We start from the raw sequence: 15,748 nt of genomic DNA on the forward strand, positions 1-15,748 counted from the left end.
AACATGTCCACGATCCGACCCAGAACAACTCATTAGTGATAATTACCACCCATCATCGAACTCAATCTTCAGTGTGATCTCAATTACACACCTGTAAAGTTTTGTTTCTGAATCTTGTGCACAGTTGCATTGACAAAAAAACAAACAAACAAAAAAACAGACAAACAAATACCTGACAAAGTAGTTTAGTAGACACACACACACACACACACACACACACACTCACAAGTTGAAAATGTTAGCAGCCATGTTGTCATCGCTGGTAAATATTAAGGAGATACATTTTGTCCAAGAAGCAAATAAACACCAGAAAGACAGTTTTATATGTTCAAACTGTTCATAAATATTAAATATGGCTGAAATATTAAGGTGCGGATATTAAAGGTTGGAGGCGAGTGTCAACAACATGAGAGTTGTAATCTATCAGGAGCCGCGTCGGCCAGTACAGAAGCTCGTCTTTAGCCTCCTCTCTGTTTCTCTGTGGCATCATGGTACCACACTGAGCTTCTGCTGGGTGTTGCTGCCCACCAGCTGTTGTTGTTTCCTGTTAACAGGTGCTGTGTCTTTCTCTGTATCCGTGGCCACATCCGTACTTTCTGCAGCTGTTGGAGGTGATGATGGTGCTGCTGTGCCTTTCTGGTCAGGATGTTTGTCTGGACAGACCATGTCAGATTCTCAGTGATTCACACTCTTCACTGCGGTCTCCTCAGTTTTTTTGGGAATTCCTCTCCTGCTGTATATTCCCTGTGTCTGATCCGCTCTGTTTTAGCTCCTGTCTCTTTAAGGCCTCATCCCTGAACACCCAGTCTGCTCTGATTGGTCGGCTCACACACGCCTGAGTCAGCACTGCTCAGCTCTGTCATGTGTCCGGTTAGCTTCACTCCTACCGTGAATGTATGTATGAGTTATGTAAATGTGAGTTTGGGGTTTTTAACTTTCAAGATCTTTTACCTGCATGAGAACCAATAACACACTTAACAACAGGGAATGTGTCTAAATCATAACAGGTCTCCTTTAAGCTTCTAATCTCAGATTTGTCGCACTATTATTTATTGTTTGCTTTGTATTAGATTCCTCTCCTACTTCCCTTGAGTGTCCTGTTTTATTTTTAGCATGGCTGCATTAGCAAATACAGTCTCCCTTTGTGATTAAATATATAGCTGTGTGGCTATATCACTTTCAAACCGATCACTGTGGGTTACCTTCTGCATTTAAAGCTAGTTTCATGTTTCCTCTGATGGATGGAAATAATGGAAACCGGCCCATATTCTCTTCTCAGTGGCTCTAAAAGCTTGACAGTGTTGTATTGTTTTGACTAATTCGGTGGTTGAGTGTGTATCAGCCCGTCCACAATAACTTGTCAGTGAAATTGCGGCAGAAATGTTGATTATGATGTTGATTACATCGCTGATGCATGATTTGAGAGTGTAGCGATGAAGAGGCTGACGAGCAGCATCCTCACTGATTTATTTTACACATTTTTTGGGATCTGAGTAGCGTTTTAATTTTCTTTTGTCGATGCAGGCTCCGTTAAATACCTTCCACTGACCGAACCCACTGTGCTTACGACGCTGTTAAGGACACAAATGACCCTGATCAGTTTTGAATAAAACGTTAAATGCAAGATAAATGTCACAAAGGGAGATTTAATAGCATGTTTTCACAGTTGCTTCACACGTGTAGGGCACATCTATTTACAGCTTCAGTTTCTCACATTAAAAAACAGTGTCACACTGTAGATGAAGTGTCACACATCTGATTATTGTCAACTCCCCATAGAAAGAAAGGACACATGTCATTACCCACATGTCAGAGTGCGTGACAACTTTGCAAAATGTGGAAATGCATTTGAAACATTGTCCTTTCTGACACTCACATGTGTCAGAAGATTTTTCTTCTTGCAAACTCTTTTACTTTTTCCGGCAGACTGAAACACCTGCCCACGCTGTGGATCCACCTCGAAGGTCACAGGTAACTCACAGCCCAGCTCCACATCTCGGGGTTCAGGCAGTGCCGCGTCCTGGTTGGCTGACAGACAACAGGCTCGGGCAGCAGCAGCTGTCGGTGCCGCGCCGCAGATGTAAATAACGATCTAACATCATAAGCGCACATTCGCAGCTTATACCCAAACAGGCTCGTAGAGAAACACCTCCCACGGCACCTTGGGAAATTCTGCTGCACTTGTCTGCCATCTGTTAGGGGACACGGAGGAGACAGAGGGGAGGGATGGTGAGAAAGAAAAGGAAGACGGAGAGGAGGGAAATAGGTGGGAAGGAAGAGCAGGTGGTAGGTGAGTCAGAGAGAAAGAAAACAAGAGGCGAAAGGAAAAAGTGAGAAAAATGAGAATTAAATAATGTGTAGAGTCGACTTAACCCACCAAGACAAATAAACATATTGTTTTAGTGAGCGAAGAGAAACGAGTGTTAGAAGAAAACTTGTTCATGTGTCAGAGATTTGCATTAGAGAATAAGTAGACCAGACATATTAAAGTTCAGCCCAGTCACCAGAATAATTTAGCATTTTACATTTCTGAGAACCATGATTTTGTTCAGATTTGTACTGATTGTGATGGGAGATGGAGGAGGAGATGCTGGTGGCCAGACTGCCAACCAACCCAGAGATCACTGTTCAAGATGCAGCTGCATCATTTGTAAGTTTAAAAGCAGACGTGTTTGTGAGAACGAAACCAGGTATTTCCAGTGAAAAACATAGTGTGGAAGGTTTCTACAAATCCATGATCTGCAGAAACGTACATTGCCAACATTTCTGAGTTGATACCTCCCAGTAGCCCCGTTCAGGCTCGGCTGAGGGTCCAGTCCTGGAGAGTTTGATCCTAATTGGACTCTAAACATCTGGATATCTTGACTTCAGCTGCTCGATTTGAGCAGCTGTAACAACCGTAACAAGACTCTGCTCGACCTCTTCTCCTCATTCCCCCATCAGCTATCACAAACTTTTAAAGCTGGGAAATATTTGTGGGGGGAATATGTATTTTTTGCAGGAGGTACAGAAAAAGTTTGCGTTTTGCAAAGCTATACATTTCTTCAACAATAAACATACAGTCTGCATGGGAATACTATATATTTGTCACCGTCAGCTACATCCTGCACCGGCGTTTCTTTGTCTTTCCTGCACCGTCTTGTGTTCATGTAGAACGGGAACACACTTCATCAGGAGGAGAGAAAAAAAAAGAAAATTAATAAAAGCTCCAGTCAATACTCTCAAGACAGATTAAGGCTTTGTGTATGCTTTTTCTTCTACATAGGGTTAATATTGTATTCTGCAAGAGCTGTAATTTTTCCCTTTTTTTTTGTGAATGATGAATATCTTGTTTTATGGAATGAGGCTCATTCATTTCCACCTCCCGTCATCGGAGTGAGTCAGGAACAGACTCTGATATGTGCCTTCCAACAATCTGGTCCCCCGCTGTCTATTCATCTCTAGTAATTTCCTCACCTCACTAAGTTCATAATTATAAGTCTGCGCAGCCATTATTAGTGCTTCAAAACAAACAACAGAGCCCCTGCAGCTGAGAAGCCAGCCATGACAGCCTAAACACCGTTCCTTTCCTTTTATTAGCTAGCTTATTAACATTTTAGCCATCAGGGCTTTCAAGATCCAAGCTGCCACACAAAAGTGATGAAATTTAATATCCAAAGATTATTCAAAGTAAGTTTGACATTGTTATTATTATGAAGTAATTTCAAAGACTTTGATGGCAAAATGAGATATTCAGCTTGTAAAAAGTTTGACGAGGACTCTCACAAAGTAATTTCTCCTCTGACGGATGGAGGATAAAGTAAGACTAATGACACCTTCTCAGATAGAATCTGTTGTAGCCTGTGTGTCAGCTGTGAGTTTGAATACAGTAGTTAAACAGAAAAAAGGACACGTCAGGTCATTTACGGCTAACATGAGCATCTTTAGTTAAACGTATTATTTATCTTGGAAAGGAGGAGCTGAGAGTCTCCACAGACGCTCTTCACTCTTTGACTGCAGGATGCAGATTTGGACACATTCTCTCTCTCTCCCTCTCTTGTTAATGGACACTGTTAATTGCGTCTCCAACCTGCCAAACACAAATGAGGTAAATGATGGATGTGTAAATAGATCAGAAGTAGACATTAGTGAAGATTAGAGTTGATTAGAAGAGAGTTGGTGGAGCTGGACCAGTTTCATGTTTTCACCCCCTCCAGAGGAATTCTGTTCATGGGCTCCAAAATAAAAAAAAACAAAAACACTCCGACTGTTACAGAAGTGGATTTCACACAGTATCGGTTTGAGGCAGGACTCAGAGCGGAGAATGCAGTGAAAAGGTGTTAACGTGCATTAAAAACAGGACATAATGACACACCAAAAAGTTCCTATTCCTTTTTAATTGCAGCAAACACACAGCAGACAGTCAGGTGTCCGGAGCCTCGATGGTAATCTCCCCTAATGAGCTCCGTACAAACACTTCTGGATTAGTTGGTGTGACGTCACACACAGCACTTTGTCACACACACGTACACAAAGATGCTCATAAGAGGATGGAGACCTGCTGTTTAATAACTGCCCACCCAGACCCGGACTCATTAACTCCACATTCCAGCAGTGTTACCAGTGAGACCGCAGAGGATTTAGACCGGGATTAGCAGAAGATGAATTCTCCAACGTGACAACAGAAATCCCACAAAAACATGTGGTTTCATTTTCTCACTTTAAGAATAGAAAGTAAAGTAGTTAAATCTTTACAACAGTTGTATATAGTTGGTGGTTTCTGACCACTTAACAGACGTTTAGTTTTCCCGGATAATAAATGATCCATTCTTGCCTTCATGTTTGGATTTTTAATGTCATTTTGTTCTTATTGAGATCGAGCAATTTGAGGTGGCGGCAAATCAGCCCCTTAGAAATTTTAGGAGTAGGAAACACGACCTCTCCTTGTTATTATCAATAAGAAAAAAGTATTCATTTGATAAAGTTGCATAAACTTTGAGTCTGTTTTGTTTGTGGTCCGATGACGTCACACTGAGCAGGAACTCAATGCCAGACTCACTCGACTCAGACGACAAATTAAAAACCTGAGTCAGGACAAGTTCTTTCAGTAGTCCCCTCTCTTGAACATATTAACATTTCTACTTAAAATAATTGAAAAAACGGCACAATATGGGACCACCCAGCTCTTTAATGGCGATGGCTGTGACCTCATCACATCACATCTCCTTTGAGCTCAGTGACTCCACCATGGTCACCGCTCCGCCCTGCCAGCTATTAGCTAAAGGGGGCTTTGGGTTGTGAGCACTGGACCGTATGTGTGTGAGTGTATAGGTTGGTGTATGCTTGCAGCTAGGTGTGTGTGTGTGTGTGTGTGTGGACATGTGACTGCACGGTTCCTTTCTGCTGCTTCTTCATGAAACGTCGCACTGGGGTGCGCCGAGGCGAGGCTGGAGAGGCGTGGTTTGTGACCCATGCTCCATTATCTGTCTTGTAACGGGCTCCGGAGGGTGGTGAGGTGTGACGGACACTCGGCAGGACCAATCCCCTCCCCTCGCTGGCAGCCAGACAGAGCAGACAGGTCGTAAACAGTGGTGGATGAGTCTGAGGGGGGGGGAGTGACCGGCCCATATTTTGTCTGGTCAGGGTGTCTAAGGTGCTCTGGAAGGATCTATGAGTCTACTTATTCACAGTGCCTGCGGTGGTGAGGAGGCGGGATGGAGAGTTTATCACAAGTTAAAATGCTTCGCCAGAGGTATGAGACAGAATCCAAAGAGGAGAAGAAGAGAGCAAAGGCAAGATTACATTTGTTTATGTCTGAGAGAAAGAGGGAGTCTTTATCTAACACTTTACAGCAGGTGGAAACATTTAAGGTCTGAAAATGTGAATCAAATCATCACCGTCCTAAAGCCAACACCTCTCCAACACTCAGCCGTGTGACACTCCAGTGTTTTAGCTTATTCATTCAGGTTAAACTGTATTAGAAACTTCTAAATAGAGAGTTTGTTTCATTCTCATACATTTCAGGTTCTGTTTTTCATGCGATACTCCACTTTCCTCTCTGCATGTCCAGAGAACAAAACACGGGACCTGTTTTACCAATTTGTGAGCGCTGCTTCCTCACAACAAACTCTCTCAAATTGGAGACAAATATGCAAATTCTGCAAAGCTGTCTCGAGCTCCTGCGAGGGTGGTGAAGTATGGCCATTGTTTAGAAAATGCCAGAGGGGAAAGTGTCTTATTTTGCAACGTCGTGGCTCATAAAGCTGCGAGATGTTGCACTTCGTGTTTTTGGGTTGTTGCTAAACAGGTAGCATGCGGCGGGTTTATCAGAGCTTCGGATAAAAACAGCTGCCTGCTGCTGCTTGAAATTAGGTTAATGATGCTGTCTGTGAGCCAGAAAACCCAAACAATGAGGTTAACAGTGCTGAAGATCTGCAGAGTAGGTTTATTTCAGCATCAGGCCCTCTTGCACAACTGCAGTTGTTCCATAATAAAGAACAATCGTGTTTCCAGGACTGAGTTGAGAAAGTGTACTGTGTCTGTTTGTGCATGTGTGCACATACAACAAAGACAGGACGCAGAGAAGACGCAGCACACTGAGAGGAGAGAAGGTGATTGCAGCTGAGTGGAGAGCTGACATCTGCTCTCATCTGCCTGGAGAGACACTCGGCAGCTTCTCAAGAGGACCTGCTACTCCTGGACCAATCAAAACCGAGAGCAAATCCTCTTCCTGAGTCAATTGCCCAATCAACCGGAAGGACAACAGGCCCTCGTCGGTCAATTACCCAATCACAGGGAATACTTGTTCTTCCTGTGTTAATTTTTTTCAATCACAAGTACCAACAGCTGCTCACTGCGGGTCAATTTCTCAATAGAAAAGCAGGTATGACATCTGCTCTTTGAGACATGAGATTGTCTTTTCCACTCGCAGCTCATTAACCAGCCGGTGACTGCAGCTGATGAGAACTGGCTCGTGTGAACGGAGGACGTTTAGGTTTGGACAGCAAGCCAATCAGACCCACAGAAGTAGGATATTGAACGCAGCGTGATTATGATTGGTCAGGGATCAACATGTAGCCTGTCACATCTCTCTGTTGAGGTAAATACTATGATACTCCTGATCTGACACTGTGATTATCTTTAAACTACCTTGTAGTCTGACACCTGACGGGAGAGGCTGTGGCCTGTCAGAGCGAGATAAACGTCACTGTCTAAGAGGTTGAATGTCTGGAACACAGTCATTTAAAGTGTTTGGTCAAAGAACCAACACTGAAAAAAATCATGTTTGCCTATATTTGATCAAGTCTGACAAAAGCAGCCGAGGCAGGTGGTTTTATTGTTGAAACCAAGTGGCTCAATAACTGCAATATATTTTTCCAGATCATCATCCCGAGGTGCCTTTCACTCTTTATAGAATAAGCTTCTTTGATCTGTCAAAATTAAAGGCTTTGATCCAAACAGAAAATAGCATAATGTGAGAAAATGGGTTATTTTTTTTCATGCGGGGAGTGTTGAGGTGAAGCAGAGGGAGTTACAACAATGGGTTTGATATTAGTTAACGTCAGGCTGTGAGTAAGATGAATGGAAGCGCATTAGTGGCGTGTTTATTAATGGGTCGGAACAAAGAAGCCGGAAAGTTACTACGCAGAAACGCAATTTGGGTTTTTTATTTCCCTCCTCAGCACTAAAGATCTGCACTTAGTCATTTAAGCCTTCACAGGCCTGTTTTTAAAGGGCCAGCGTCTGTCATTTTATGATCAATTTAATTTGAGTCACAATTAAAGATGCCAGGACCAGGACCAGGACCAGGACCAGGACCAGGACCAGGTCCGCACGCTGCAAGTCATCAAGTGTTTCAAGTATTAGAGAACATGCGGGTTAACTGAGGTTCTTTATGTAACTTAAGTCCGACCACTACGATCTGAACTGTGTCGTTTCCACATCATCACCCCTCCTGGTTCTCCGTCTGCTTCTCGTTCTCCTTCTCTGTTCGCTCCACGTTCTCCTCGCTTCGCTTTCCAGCCACATTGTTTTGTCTTCACGCAACACTTTGTCGCCGGTACGTCTCTGTTTATCCACGGTTCAGGCAGCATTCATATCTCTATCTCCATCTCTCTCGCTGCCTCCTCCTCCTCCTCCTCCTCCTCCTCCCCCGTTTCCCCCATCAAACACCTCTCTTCACCCCATTTCTACCCTGGCAAATATAGAACTTTATAGCTCCAGTGCTTTTTCTTTCTCCTCCTCCTTTCAAGAGCAGCATAGATTTTTTCCTGTTTGAACTCTGTGTGATGTGGACTAGTATAGCCTTATCACAGCGTGAATCTATCATCTTCTCTCTCACTGCTTTTCTTTACCCTACCGTGCCAACTACTTCGGCTCGCAACATCCAGCCTGAAAGCCCCTTACCTCTGTTTGACTTGTGGAATAGTAAGCAGACACTCACACACTCACAGACACACACACACACTCCTGCGTACACACTGGAAGGGTTTTGTTGAGGAGTAAAGCTTTGTTCCAGTGGCTTTAACTGTGGTATTTTACCTTTTAGATGCCGCTCTGAATCCTGTGTGCCTTCTGTGTGCTCTGTCGCTCAGCAGCTATTTCCTTTCTTTTCATGTTCCGACAGTCTCACTGTCATTGTAGCACCAGACCCAATGCAGAGGAACTTATCCTGTACTGTGGATAAATCCAGTGACCTCCCACTTAAAGGAAAATATCACCAGGGAAAGGCATAAATGTGTGGGTAGACAGGAGGCAACTGAAACATTGCTGTGTTTGGTCACATCCTCACATGTCAAATAAGACAAAAGTATTAAATTATCAGAAGTCCAGAACGTGCAAATATGTGTTGACTACTGAGATATTACTGAAATTAATTTAATACATATTTGAATCCCATATTCCCAGTTTATTCCCTCAAATATAAACTTGATGAACTATAAGTCAGCAGCTTGTGGTTCAGGTTTTGAAACCCAACTTTGTTGACTGGAGTTGCATCACTTGAACAAAAAAAGTCATAGGACTGTATTAAATCTTGGAGATCCGGAGATCTGAAAAGCATAACTGAGCAAGAAGAAAGTGAGCAAGCTGGTATGACACAAACATTAAGCGAGTTTTATGAGCAGCGAAACCAGGAAGGTTGGAAATCTATTCAATCTGGGTTTTTATTCGCCATCCATTGTTTTGGGAAGCGGAGCGAATCAATAATTTTGTGATTGTAACAGTCCTGCGGGACGGAAGATAGGAATCTGCTCAGATAATGAGCCGCTACTCAAAGCTGCAGGCCAACAAATTATAACAATGCACACATCACACACACACACACACACACACACACACACACACACACACACACACACACTGCTGAACTGATAAAGGATGTGTGTGAGGACACCTGAGGCGCAGACGTTCATTCGATGATCTTTCCAGGTGAAATGATAATCGAGGAGAGATTCTCATTAATAGCAAATGATCAGACATTCTCCTATTTACGGTCTCTTTTGTTTATTTCTTTTATAATTTTAAGGAAAAATTCTCGAAATCATTTCTTCTTTTCTTGTCTTCTTTGTCGCTGTTGACCAATACGCTACATGGCCATAACTACATGGACGCCCTTGTACTTTTGGTTTGAGTACAGGAGAGTGCGTCCAACTCAAGTGAAGACCTGTTTCTGTTTCGACATGACTTCCCCCCTTACAAACAGCCAGATCTGTAGAGAAACTGTGCTGAGAGAGAAAGAACAAGAAGCTGCGTTGCAAGGTGAACAAAACTTCTGGAGGAAAAAAAAAAAGAATTTTGTCTTTTTGCCAAAACACTCAGTATAAAAACCAGTACAGTAAATTGATGATGCAAATAAGTTCACACACAAACACAATCCCTTTCCCAACAAACACACATTTTTGTACATTCACACACCTTCTGTACACACACACACACACACCTACACAGATGCATGATCAGCTCTTGTTGCATTGGTCTGATGGGGCCGACTCTCTAATGCCTCTACCCCGTATACTTAAGCTCTATGGCAATCTGCAATAGTGCTGTGCTGGCTTGTTTATTGGCAAAACCGTTGGCTTCTCTCACTCTGCTGTTGAATTGCTCCCTTCTCTCTCTCTCTCCTCCCCTCACACTATCCCTCTACCTCTCTCTCTCCCTCCCAGAATATTTGTTTATCCCAACATTATTGACTTCTCCCACTCTGCCAGCTTTCCCTCTTGGACGTCCAATACCTCAGCCAAAGACACCGCTGGTTTTTCATTTCCACAGCTGGCACACTGTACTGAGAGAGGAGGCCCAGCAGGATCAGCGCTATGCCTAGATGTCTGAATTAGGCAGCCTGACACACACTTGCTCACACACACACACACACACACACACACACACACACACACACACCTCTATGTTGGCGGGCTCCAGATAGTTATCGATCAGAGATTGATTGACCGGCTCCTTGTTAAAAAGATCTCAAGATGAGGCCTGCAGGCTGGCCAGTAAAGTTGCTGACTCCTCGATCACGCACAAAATACGGTGTTAGTTTACACGCGCACAAACACACACACACTCGCTCAGTTGATGAGTTGGATATATTGGCGAGCTGAGGCCATTGTTAATGAGATGGGGCCTTGTTGTGTTGAATAGTGCCAGGCTCTGCAGCTTTACACCCAGGTTTCACTGGCACTGAGAGAGAAGGAAGGATGGATGGACAAATAAAAAAAACCGAAAGATGGAAAGACAGATGGGGAGGAAAGAGACGGAGAGAGATGATGATGCGTGATTAAACCAAACTGTAATGGACAAACACCGGGACGATATTTTGTTCTAATGTCTTACAAGGGCCGGCGCTTTGCTCGCAAGCAACTTCCCACTGGTCAGCGTGCACTGTTGAAGGTGTACGCTTGTTGGAGTCGGAGGAAATTAACTGATTGACTTCTCTGTGTGTTCAGTCCACAGAGCAGACTGACATTTGTTTACCCAAACTTAGTATAGACAGTAAGAGCAGGTGGAAAGTGCCCCGTCAAAGGTGCAAGAAAGCAACATCTTGCATCATGGAGAGAGTCTTTCCTGGTGTTCATGTTTTTTGCAGCCGCAGTAGGCGAGGCTGAGAGAGGAGACGTTCATTTGGTTGCAGTCTGCAAAAACACTGCTGGATGCCATGAAATCCTACATGCTGGAATTGTAAGAGTCAGTCCTTTGGCCAAACAGATCCTGAAACAATCTCCAGTCATTGCACTGTTGGAATTTTTATATATATATATATATATATTCTGTATTTCCTGGGATAATTCTTTTGAAACTCGAGTCTGCATGAAGCTGCAAGAGCCTGTGAAGTGCAGCTACAGAGACAAAGGTTTTGATCTTAGTCGACATTTTGAAGAAACTCGAGATCTCAGATTCTATGAATGAACTTCTTTCATGTGCAGAGATGAGAACTGGAGTTTTTCTCAAGAAGCACTGAGCGTGCTCTAAACAGCACACAGTCCTTCAGCCTTTCTGCGTCCTTATAACTAAAAACATTGTAGTTGACACGTTAAATAAAATGCAGCATGACACGATGGAGCTTCGTGTCGTATCTTTTGGAACAAACATTTACCACATTTATGACACCTCCACTGAAGCGATTGTTTTGAACTGTTCCTTTCTTTGCATGAGCCGTGAAGATGTTTCAAAGTGACTAAAATCACACTTGACAGTGAATTAGGCTCCGAAAGATTAAACATCTCCTCAGATTACTATATCATGAAGATGTAATGATCTCATTAACACAAGGTTTGCCTGCGTGGTGGTCAGCTCGCTGACACCCAATCAGAGAAGCTCTCCTTGACCTTTGGGTCGACAGTCCCGGCCAACCTATCCCGCCTGGGGTCGGCGCTTTGTCGACGCAATCTAATTGGACACGCAGGGCAGGAAGTGGCAGTCAGTTGGCCTGTCAGCTGCGGAGTGTAATTGGTGGATAGGACGGGTGCCAGCCAGCCAACCAGAGAGGTCAGGGATAATGATTATGCACGGCGTCGCCGGTGCAGGTGGGAATTGATGAACGTTAATCTGATATTTGATTAGTTTGTGGAGGGGAGGGCAGCGATCAGAAGGTAACACAAACTACACACTCATACACACACACACACACGCACGTCATCTGCATCCACATAAACACTTGTGCAGTTAGTCACACTCATGCAATCAGTCACATACACACACTGGAGCTCCTCTAGGGGCCGAGTAGACAGATGGGAGGTTGATGCTAATGGGACATGCGGCTAAATGGACTAAATGGACGGGATAAACACTGTTCCCAAGGAAACCAGAGGACTGAGGGTATGTGTGTGAGTGTGTGTGTGTGTGTGTGTGTGTGTGTGAGAGAGAAGGGCAGTGGTATACAGTGTATGTCTGTGATTGGGCCCTTGCAGGGTTTCAGACCAGCATGCTCGCTGTTTGGAATGTGTGTGTGTGTGTGTTTGTGTGAGGCTGCGGTCAAAGGGATGTACGGTTGTTTAAATTGTGTAAATCAGGCTGTCAAGGCGATAATAAGAACCACCTACAGTTTTCTCCGCTGGCAGACGCGTCTATAAACACACACCTACACACACACACACACACAAGAGCCTGAAGAGTTCATACTTTTACACATAAATAAATCTTTTCACTACAATATTGCAAACTATATTTCATCGAGCTTCTTGCCACAAGTGAGTCCTAAGGTTGTTATTCTCAGAGCCTGACTGATTCTGGATTTTAGGGGCAGATGCTGCTATGAGGCAGTCAAACATTCAATATTGATAAATGGTCCAATATCAGCTGACTGATATATCGATCAGACTCTCGTTCTTCTTCTAGACTACTTTTATTTTGCCTACTTTTGTGTGTGTCAAGTCCTGTCAAAAGCAAATCCCTATCAAATGTGTTGACGTGGCAATCAAGTATTGAACCTGAAATCTTCAAGGGATTTCAAACTATCATAGTGGGACTGTATATCACACATATCTCCTTGAGTTCATCGTGGGAACGGGGCGACGACAGTGCGTGGCGAATTCACACACACACACACACACACCGATTTTGTTTGCACTTGTGAAACTTGAGAGTGTAACTTGAGTGTTAGAGGTGCCAAGTACAGCAGATTAACTCCAGCTGCTGGACTCCTATCAGTCGTTTGAAGAAACCTTCCTTGTGTGTGTGCGCTTGTGTGTATGTGTACACGTGTGTGTGTGTGCTTGTGTGTGTGTGTACGCGTGTGTGTTGGCCTGTGGAGAATGTGAATGGATGATGGCTGTCTGAGCAGGCCAATGATGAGGGCTAATATGATAGGATATAATGGATGACCCCTGCAAGTGTCCCACTTTTCTTTCCTTCCCCCTCTCTCTCTCTCTCTCTCTCTCTCTCTCTCTCTCTCTGTGTCTTTAGGTCTCTCGCCCTCTGTCTGTTAGCGGGTGGTGATTTAGTGGACCAGGTCACCACGCTGCTCAACACTACACTGACTATATTTGAGGGATAGAAGGACGGACAGACAGACAGAGACTGAGAGACGTTTTAAAGCCTATTTTCTTAATTTATTTTCCAGCGATCTGACACTTCAGTAAAGCCTTCAGCCACTTCTATCTCCATTCTGTGAATGTTTAGTCTGCCCAGATTCACATAAATTATTCAGATCTACATAAATCCATCAGAATTGCTTTACACGGAACAATTCAAAGCTTTATTTTCACAGTTCTCGTATACATTAGTGTCAAACTTTTTTTGTTTATTAGCAGTGACAGGACTGAAGGAACAACTCAGATAATTTGAAGTCCATTTTTAACATGTCTATCAAGACATCCCTCCTCTCCACTTGTACAATATCAGTATTGTATAGAAAAACGTGCAAAAAGGAGAAACTGTTCTTTAGAAAATGGACACAACTGCATTATATTTATGTCTACAGCACATCCTCACTCCCAACTTCTCAAACATGGCAGCTGGTCCCTCAGAATATGACTCTTTACCGACCACTTCAGTGTCAGTTTTAACAGATTATGACCTTTGGTCACATGGCAAACAGTCGCAGTTTTGGTGGGTTCACATTTGGGAAAAGGTTCAACACCGGGTTAAAATAACTAGCTTGTAACTTACAGCAACATAAGCCACGTAACGTTTGTTTAACAGGAACTGTAAGAACCAAAGAATACGGGCATGGCAGGAGATATAGTTTCTATTTTTCCATTTCCATTGTTTGCCTGGTGTTGATGGGTATGATTGTTTTTGTTATGCTGCTGCCTACAACATGAACATATCCCCCTTTTTATGCTTAGCTGTCACCCCAGGAGACCGAGCTCTCCCGGTTCGGAAGGCAAATTGACTTTGTAATGTGTCTTTGCTGCCATGGTGGAACGAGCTGTTAATGCATATCATCAAATCAGTCACCCACGATTGTAGCCGGTCATTTTCTCTTTCCGAGCTGAACACAGAACATGAGAAAAATGGTGATAAATAACATGTTTTGAATGATAGTTGAAGGATTTATAGTCAGTAGAGACCAGGTTAATCTGAGGCTGTAGTGGGGCTGTGGTGCTGTGTTGTCAGTGTTTCTAAAATTAGACTTTTAAAGTATTTCAATCCAATAATTTCTACTTCAGATCATATTGTCGAAGGCCGATTTTCTGACGGCGTTGGAAAGAAAACTGTCTGCCTCAGATGTCCAGGATCACTCTCAGTCTATCAGACTGAACACATACGAGCATTTCACAGTTTTGTTTCACACAAACCCAATTGATTTGGCCTATTTCAGTTCTATTTGATCTGGATTATTTCTGCCTGTCTCTGTGTTGTCTTTCCTCCCGCTCTTTCTCTCCCCAGCCGAAGTGTTAGCAGTAATTGCCAGGCAGTTAGCTGTGAATGGGACTTATTGGTCATAATACAAGAGTGTGTCTGCCTTGTTCAGAGTAACAGCTACAAGCCACACGATCTATAAGCCTTTTTCTGTCTCTCTTTGTCTCTTTGGCCCTCTCTAATTAGCTCTCCAAATCAATGGGGATTTATTCGACCACCATGCCAGGACACGTCGAAGATGTTCTGCTGTGATCAGGTTGTAACATCCCGACTTCGTCTGTTGTAGCTGTTCTCAGACAGCTCCCAGACCAGACCCAAGTTTGAAACGTATATTAGGAGTTGTCTGTGCGATCTTTCTACCCTCAAGATCGTCTCGCTTTATCCTAACATTGATAATCCTGCTCTTATGAAATCCGGCAGCACTTAAGCACCTCTTCAAACTCTCATCTGTTCAGCCAAGAACTTGAAGGACCAGTGGTTTTGCAAGTTTATGTTCATTTACTACAAAGCTGGATTTTGATTTTGTCAACCCTGTGAACCTTTTCTGTTCAATTTTTGTTCATTTCTATCCGTGTCCATGCTGTACAGTTCACTACAGTTTTACTAAAATCAAGTAATCCATCGTGATGAACATCAAGAGATTGCAACCAGTAACTTAAAAATCTATGGCATACATTTGAAATTGGTTGGAACCCAAAGCTAAAACATCCTGGTTTTGGCCCTTAAAAGAAATATATCAGAATAAACTCTATACTTAATATCCTTTAAACCTCCTTTAACCCTGGTACTGAAAAGTTCTCTGCTTCTTCCCAAACAACGGTAGCTCTAGCTTGGATTTACACCAGTTTTCATCCATCCATCCATTCGTCCCCTCACCCAGGCTAGGTCATAGTGGATCTACCCTGTGGCTAGAAAACGTCCTTAGGAAGGACAGGAAGCATCCTGATCAAATGCCACAACCGCCTCA

General features: G+C 43.4%; 1 protein-coding gene across 7 annotated transcripts in view; it reads left to right on the forward strand.

Moving 5' to 3' along the window:
• atrnl1a (attractin-like 1a) overlaps positions 1–15,748 on the forward strand; it is a 221,588-nt gene that overhangs the window by 154,979 nt on the left and 50,861 nt on the right. The window contains exon 28 of one of the 7 annotated variants that reach the window (XM_037124444.1): positions 1,927–3,225. The exons of the other annotated variants lie outside the window; for them this stretch is intronic. Within the exon in view, the coding sequence (XP_036980339.1) occupies positions 1,927–2,088 (162 nt within the window). The 3' untranslated portion in view covers positions 2,089–3,225. Of the gene's footprint in view, positions 1–1,926; positions 3,226–15,748 lie in introns of those variants that run through there. 7 annotated transcript variants of the gene reach the window in all.

This window comes from Acanthopagrus latus, chromosome 15 (assembly GCF_904848185.1).
Source record: "Acanthopagrus latus isolate v.2019 chromosome 15, fAcaLat1.1, whole genome shotgun sequence".
Taxonomy (NCBI): Eukaryota; Metazoa; Chordata; class Actinopteri; order Spariformes; family Sparidae; genus Acanthopagrus; species Acanthopagrus latus.